At 31.3% G+C, this 8,488-nt stretch overlaps 1 protein-coding gene across 2 annotated transcripts in view; it reads right to left on the reverse strand.

The window, feature by feature from the left end:
- LOC124369021 (two pore calcium channel protein 1-like) overlaps positions 1-7,736 on the reverse strand; it is a 49,101-nt gene extending 41,365 nt beyond the window's left edge. Inside the window, exon 1 of one of the 2 annotated variants that reach the window (XM_046826684.1) lies at positions 7,662-7,736. In XM_046826684.1, coding sequence (XP_046682640.1) covers positions 7,662-7,668 — 7 coding nt within the window. In that variant the 5' untranslated portion in view covers positions 7,669-7,736. Of the gene's footprint in view, positions 1-843; positions 1,019-7,661 lie in introns of those variants that run through there. The other variant, XM_046826683.1, reaches the window with a different exon arrangement.
- Positions 7,737-8,488: the final 752 nt, after the last annotated feature.

Here is an 8,488-nt window from a genome sequence, read left to right on the forward strand (position 1 = left end):
ATATTATTCATGTAAAACAGACCAGGGATCTTACATCTGTTATGCGTCAACCGTGATCTAGACACACAAAATTAAAGAAGTGGAAAATTGTTTTTACTTCCTAATATCTTCTTTCAGGAATTGTATAAAATATTTATGATATTATGAATGTTGGAACTACTAATCAAGTCTCAAGTAAATAATAAACAGTAAAACAACGTCTAAAATAATACAATCAATTATAGGAAACGAATCTGAAGTAAAGTATGTGTATGTATGTCTAATATCTGTGTAAAATTATACTATTTTAAACTTTAAATTTATAATCTAGCTTTTTACATTTATATCTGAGTTTTATACCTACTCTATTATATATGAATGAGGAAAGCAATATCACTTTCAATGATGCAACTCTAATGCAAACAATTAGTATAATCATAACCAGATAGAACTGGACTAACTTGAAAGATAATGAGCCTGACTAAATCATATAAGCCTCCATATTCCGAGCAAGGCTATACTGTATTTGTTGATATAATTGTAAATAGACGTACTTAAAGTTCACCAACAGAAACAGAACCAACAATATTCTAACTCTGTTGACATTTATGCAACCTTTCACTTTGTCATCAGAGAGGTTATGGACTAGAAATGATTTCTTATGTAATCAAGGACACTGCATCTCATTTTGTTAAATCTAATTAAAGAATAAAATCATGTACACATTCTGAAATACAAACTCTATGGATAACATACGAAAAACTTGACATTATCATTGTTAAAAGTAGCCTATCCTTGAATAATGAGTGCATTCAATTAAATATGTTAGTCACAGAAATAAAAATCAAGATTAATGGAACTTACTTATAGAATGAGCACTAAATGCGTCTGAAGCGTCGATGATTGTATCATCTTGAAATCTTATGTATCCATCTATTTGAGGATCTGCCATAACAAAGCAGTCTTGAGTTTAGGTTAAATAGTAATGTACTTAAGCTAGTAGTGAGTAGTGACAGATGACAGTTCTTGTTGTCAGAAACAGCTGGCTGTGCGTAAATCTGTGGTTTTCAAAATTCTCAGCTGATGGTATAATTTATTCAAAGAGTTACAAGTTAGAACATATGCCATTCACCTAGAATAAGCTTTGGTATAACAGAGAGATCTCACAAAGCAGAATGTTACAATGTCGAAAATCATTATAATCTTAGATTGTTGGATTGTAATATATTTTGCAATGTCGTTTAAAACTGTTATTATCCATGTTGTACCATATAGAGCAGCAGACCGTATTTAATTACGTGATTTGATACAGAATAAAAAAATTCAGAAATATGTATTTTGTTTTTAAACATATTTATTTTTCTTATTTTTATCCTGAAGTTTTATAAATACACAAACATTCCAAAATAATGGGAAACCCCAGGATTCTTGTTTATTACACAGAATCTGGTTCCTAGTTTATTTTAAATCAGTGCAGTCTCTACTTGTAAAGCCAGACACTGGTACCATGCACAAGATTTGTGGATACACTCGTACTTGTCTAAGAAATAAAGTGTTATTCGCACGATTCAAATTACATTCTGTAACATGAGCATCTACTACCAGAAAACAAAAAACCTCTGTCTCTTCCCAAACTGTGTTCGCAAGAGAGAGTGGACAGTAACCTTGTTGGCGAGCGTAATAGTATGAAAGTTTTACTTTAAAATATGTTAGGTTAATGTGTGTCTTTCAAAGTTGAGCTTAACTGCACGAGTCTTGATGTTTAAAGCCATAACAGTTTGTAACATGACCTTTGTAACATTTAATTTTTCATCTGGTACGACACTATCAAGCTTTATATCCAAACCATATAACAACAACAAAAATCACGAATTGGAGGTATGAATAAGTAACCTATTAGCACAAACTCGGCTTGGCTTAAGGTAAAGAGAAATAGGCCTAACAATGAAACATATTGTTATGCAGTTATTCCAAAAGGTCTCTGCTACATACCCACGTCGGAGTTTTCTTGTCCGGTCGTATTGTCTACACAAATTTTATTCTAGGGTTACATGATTACCTGTCTTCTCATTAACGTTTTATATAGTATTTTTATTACTTCTTCAATAAAAGGTATTTTCAGATCAAGATGTAGTACTAAATTGATAACAAATCCTGGGGCGCCAGTTATTATTAGCCTGATTGGTTTAGTTTGAAAAAATATATGCTGGGGTGTTGTTTGAACCACAGTTTTTAATTGAAAACCGTTTACATCACGAAGCAGTTTAATAAGAAACAGTTTAGCTGATCAACTACTAAGTTGATGGAATGATGGAATGGTAATGAAAGCATTAAAAATTTGGTATAATTAAGAACAAACTCAAAAGTAATCTAACATTGTTCATCTAATTCATTATGTTTATAATCATTTATAATAAAATAATATTTTTAACACACAAATTTATTGAACCAATAAAGCATTGCACAATTTGATGAAAGTCTAACTATGGTTTTTCTTATATGACTGACTGATTAATCATGCATATAATTTAATCATTGAAAATGAATTATGCAATTAAAAACTATTAGTATGGATTTTCAAGTCGTATTAGAGTAATTAATTTTTAATAAAAAAACCCAAATTATTTTAGTTTTCTGCTTGTGGAAGCGTAAACAATGCACACAGTAACTTTACACAGCTATAGAACATATATGGAAATAGTCTAACTGAACAATTTATTTTTTATTAAACACATTTAATAATGTTTAGGTGGTTGGTAGGCCAATGCAGACTTATTGTGACGTGTATTCTGGTGTTCAGTTTTAATAATTAGTGTTGTATTTAGTTTTTTTTTTTTTATTAAGTGCATGTTTTAGAGTTAGTGAAGTTGGCACACAACATGGTGGTTGTGATACGTGACTTACGCGTGTCACAACGCTTGGTATGATTTGTTTATTTTAACCTAGTTTGTAATTATGTGTTAGGTTAGTTATTTATCTGAAGAAGATATCAGATTGCAGATCTCGAAAGGTGTGTTAAATTTGTGTTGAGTACGACTGTATATTAAAGGATAGTAAACTGTAAATGGCGTTAGATTGATATTTTATAAGTAAGTTTGAACTCCTGTCGCTTGAATATAAATTGCAAGGCTTTATATGGTATCAAAATGTATTGGAGTGTGGATTTGACGAAAACAGCAGATCCTTCTTGGCTCTTTTTAGAAGACACTACTCAATTTATATCTTTTCATGACAACTTTGGAATTATGTATTTGATGAGTTTACCTTAATAATACGATGTAAAATTGTTTAAGTGTAATGCATTATTTAGTTCACCTAAATGTCGAAGTAATACTTTTTTCTTTCTTTGAAGTTTGTTTTTGACGATGGAAGGATTGTGAAGGAAACAGGATTTTTCTACATTTACCATCGTTAAGTGATACAAAAAGATCAGTAACACTACGTTCAAGCTCTGCAATCTGATCTTTTCCTCAGGTGAATAACTAATCTAACACATAACTATAATCTAAGTTATAATAAACCAATCATACCAGATCGTTGTGACACGCAGAAGTCAGAAACCACAACTTGTTGTTGTGTTTTAACTCTGTGCATACTAACTCTAAAACGTGCACTTAGCAAAACAAAACTCAACGCTAACAATTAAAGCCGAACTACAGAATACAAGTCACAATAAGTCTGTACTCACCGACTACCCACATAGAATTGGCCAGAGACCGATCGAATAGTAAACGGCGATCGTCATGGCAGAACTTAGATGGCGGCAAAAAGGAAGGAAACGGAAGTGGGTCTTTTTTATATTGGTTTATTCTAGATGAATTTCTTAAAATAAAACCATACTGTGACTACGCATTGGTCTTTTACAAATCTCTTATCTGTTTGATACTTTAAGTTTCCTTATTAGTTAATTTTCCAGAATTGGCAACCAAAGCAGCGTAATTTTGACGGATGGTTGACTGAACGGTTGGTTTGCCAATTTAATGTGTGAAAGTTCAATTAATTTTATTTTAAAGAAATAAGGTTACCGATGTATTATGTTGGGTTTATCCCAATTCACAAGATGTATGTATTTCAAAGTAAGCTATGAGGGGGTTATTTATTTCCAAGGTGTGTTGAAGTTTAGATTAGCTCACTGCCAAAGTTATGAGAGGTGTGAGAAGAGTTTTAATTTCTGTAATTAATTTTTAACTGATTAATGTTGTTGCCACTTAATGTAGCTTGGGAATAGGATGTTGTGAGTCGGGTTAAGGTTCATTTGTGTTTTCTTTTTTTTTTTTTTTTTTTTTTTTTTTTTTTTTTTTTTTTTTTTTTTTTTTTTTTTTATTGATCAAGGCTTTTATACGGATGCAGTAGAAAAACCGATGTTTTACCTCTTTATAAATAGGTAGTACTGCCCCTATTTTGGATGGATTACATTGGCCACATAATGCGAACGTTGCTGGGATATGTCTATAGGTTATTTTTCACATTAAATAGAATCATGATTACCTGGATAACATACACATCTATATTGTGATTGCAGTGGATTTTGGTCTTACCGTACTGTTGGCAGCGAGTACATTATAGGACGTCGTTTTGGCCTTGTGGATTCGATTTTTATTTTTTGATCAAATCTATGTTTCTAAATCAAAGTTATCTTAATTGTTTTTAGCAATTTAAAGGTATATGAAAAACAAAGATACCTTCCTCTGTGCGTGATATTACATTTGTAACGAATTTAATTGTATGGACTTTATCCTATAGTTCATCGACCAGAATTTTATGGTGTATTGGTGGATACGGGTCACGAATAACAAAACGTTTGTCTTGCGGTATTTTATATTAATGCAAGATCTGTGTTTTGATCTTTGAAGTATGTAAGAGTCTAGGGTCACAATATATAAGGTAATTCTCCTTGTATTAGGTGTACATCTGCACTTATCACCGGACTTTAGTGGATTTGCACATAGAGATATACAATAGTTCACTTTAAAATGCAAGAAAATTAGGGATGGTCTATTCAATTTTATTTTAGACACTATGCAAGTTGTCCATGACTGAGTTTTCAAGCAAAATGTTGTGTAATGAAAGAGGTTCAATGCGATTAGCCAATTTTAAGCCGTTATGTTTATTTGCCCTAAGAAGTTTATTTAATTATTGCATGTATAGTTTGTGCCAGTTCTTATTCTGTTATTCACACCTTGGTTGGTTTCACGAGGGATAATAGCCCATGTCTTTACCTGAAGTGCTATTTACAGTAACACAAGCATTGTTATTCCTGTAACTTATAAACACATTATAAAAGTACAGTCATTATCTATTATACGTAGTTATAAGTGTATTTGTTCACCTAAATAATTTTAGTTGCTACATGAATACAAAGCACAAGGATAATAACGGAATACAAAAATTATATCAGAAACTAAAAATCTGTATATAGGTTAATTATTAAACACAATGAAAATCTTAACGAGTACACTGCTTTTAAAATTCATCTGTACTCGAAACACGACCTTCGCCTTGAAAATTCGGGATTAAAAGTGCAATCCATTACTTTCACCGTCTAACAGTGAAACAGTGAATTTACCCTTGGGGTATTCACCTTCAAAAAGTGACATTGGCAGTGTGCAAACATAAACTTGAATATAAAGGGACCTTAATATAGTAGGGCTCCTATCAGTAGCTCTTCCCCATTACTCTACGTGACCTCAAAAATTCGAACAAGAGAAGCTCCTCCCGGGTGTTTATTTCCGATTTCCACTGCATAGCCTTGACCTTAAAATCCGTAGCTCCAAAGAGTGAGCCAACTCCATATGAACTTGCCCTTAAAAATTTGAAATTAAGAGTCAAAATCGTAAATTTGAGTTGAAATGTAATCTTAAGCTACTGGGACTCTTCTAGACGTGATTTTCCACATTGCCATGAACTTCAAAGATACACACTTGATCTTGAATAGTCACCTAGAGTATTTTGTAATGCGATGCGCAACCTTGACCTTGAGGAAAGTAACTTTCAGAGAATGACACTCTTCCTGTCTGGCTCCTCTTATAATGCACTTACTAAAGTACCATCATATTATATCTAATTATTTACCAGCTAATCCCCTTACTCTTATAAATTTTAATTTAACAGTTTTTTTTTTCGTTTTGAATTCGTCGGTCTTCGCATAATGTAGTTTATTTTAGGAGGTAGCGAGTAAACGATACAGGTCATTAATTTATACGTGAACATTAAAATGCAGCACTTTTATAACTAATATTACGGTAGCCCAAATCAGTACTTAATAATATTTTTTATTTGCAAGCACATTATGTTGTAGAATAATGAAATTGTTAATAAAAAAAATTGTAAAACGTGGTTAGAAATTGTGTTAGTAGTTTTATTTGAGTTCCATGAAATGAAATTATAATCCGTTTGGCACCATAAAAAGCTATATAATGTAACACCTAGCCTAAAAGTTTAATATTCAATTGCTCTAATTTGCATGAATATTTTTACCAGTAGTTTATATCGCAATAACTTACCAACTACAGTACTGCTCAAACAAATGATTCAATACTTTGCTTTGGCATTCATTTTACCTACATTTGTTCGCTCTGATGTTTCTCTCTTCGATTTATTCCTCCTTCTTAATAGCCTATAACTACTCAAAAACTACTAACTAACATCTCAGAAATTATTAAGCCATGAAGATTTGCAAATATTACCTTAGAAACGGCAATATTCCAATTTACAAACGGTTATGCACTTGAGGCCTTACTAATGAACCGCTCGTCTTTAAAATTACGACATAATGGATTCTCTCATGAGTTTAAAACGAACACTGTGGAACGTGGTACAGATATTTACGATCATCAATTTCAAGGTATCGGCCTAAACAGTTCTAATGTTTATTAACAAAATACTGAAATTTTAGACCTATTCAATTAAGTGCATGGCATTCGTGTTACTTTGTAGGTGCTCCGTAAGATAGGCCTAAGGTTTCCTGTCTTACTTCAGGCCTCGTACACTAGTTAAGTCATTCAAATTTGGAAGTTCTTTCCCGACGACAGTAATATATTCCCAATGGCAATTATATATTTAAATTTGGGATAATTGTGCAAATGTATTGTCTACAACGCCTCTAACGTGGAACAATTTATGATAAGACACGTGTAACAGAAAGGAACTTATTTTTGGGATATTAATCTTTTAAACACTAAACTAATTCATTAAAACCATAGTTGAATTTAAGCAGGATCAGTATTTAGTATATTCTAGTAATACTAATTGAATGTTTATGTCATAGCGGGGCGATAGTGTTACATTAAACTTTTAAAATTCTGAGAACTGTAGAATTGACAAGTAGTACATAATTATTTCACTTTGTTAAAGAATTCATATTCTTCAAAATTACGGAAAACAAGTATTGAATTGTTTTAAAATTAGATGAGCCGGAAACAAATGTAATGAATTTGACACTATGAAAACTTATGTATTCTAGACCAATGTAAAATAACCTGCATGCACAATGATAACTGGTCTATTAATGTGGCCAAAACTACGTTACAAAAAAGCCAAATAAATCGGTCGTTAATTTTAAAGTTTTTTTTCTTACAGGTGTTTTTTGAACTTACTGATATAGTATTTATTCACTTGACATGGTTATGCACAGCTTATGTTAGTTTTCATGCTGTAAGACTTCTTCATGAAATTATACTTACATATCATAGTTCAAGTAATAATCCTCCTGTTGACAGAAGAATCCACAAAGAACAACAGTCTACACTGAATAAATGAACAGGCGAATAGGTGAAGCGGCCTTTGCCTGTTTAAAGATAAGGAAATGTAAACATTTGGATAAGATAATGACGGCATTCAAAATTTTATCAATTGAAACAGTAATCAACCGCTGCAATAGATAAAACCTATTATTGATAAGGTTGATATTGACTTTTTCAGTGGGTTGGCTAAGGTAATAATCAAGCAAAATCTAAATTTGGTGAAAAGTTTATTTTTAAAGAAAAGTTGTTGAACAATGGTATATACTAGAAATAATAATAATAATAATAACTATTATATAAGCAATTCAAATGTCATTTAGGCGTATAAAAATTGGAAATTACCATCTATTATTTCTTAAAACCAGATATTTAGATATGGAAACAAGAAATAACTTGCTTATAATTAAGTTTAAAAACATATTTTAGACCAAATTAGATTGTTTTAAAAATTACAATTACTAATAATAATTAGTTGGTAACTTTAGGGTAAGTTCCTTGAACGAGCTGTATTTAAACACATATTGTATGCCTTTATAATTACTATGTAGCCTACCCAATAAAGAAAATTTTGGCATCGTATAACTAATAGTTTTTAAAATATACACCTCTAAAATAACGCCCCTTGTTTAAGTATTTTAAACAGTTCCTCAGCTATTAAATTGGTAAGCTTTAAATACTCTACATACTTGCCATCTTTATTCTGCGTATGCTTTCAAACTCAATTAAATAGTAATAATTTAATGATATAACTTACACAAAATAAAACT

This window comes from Homalodisca vitripennis, chromosome X, assembly GCF_021130785.1.
Source record: "Homalodisca vitripennis isolate AUS2020 chromosome X, UT_GWSS_2.1, whole genome shotgun sequence".
NCBI classification, from domain to species: Eukaryota; Metazoa; Arthropoda; class Insecta; order Hemiptera; family Cicadellidae; genus Homalodisca; species Homalodisca vitripennis.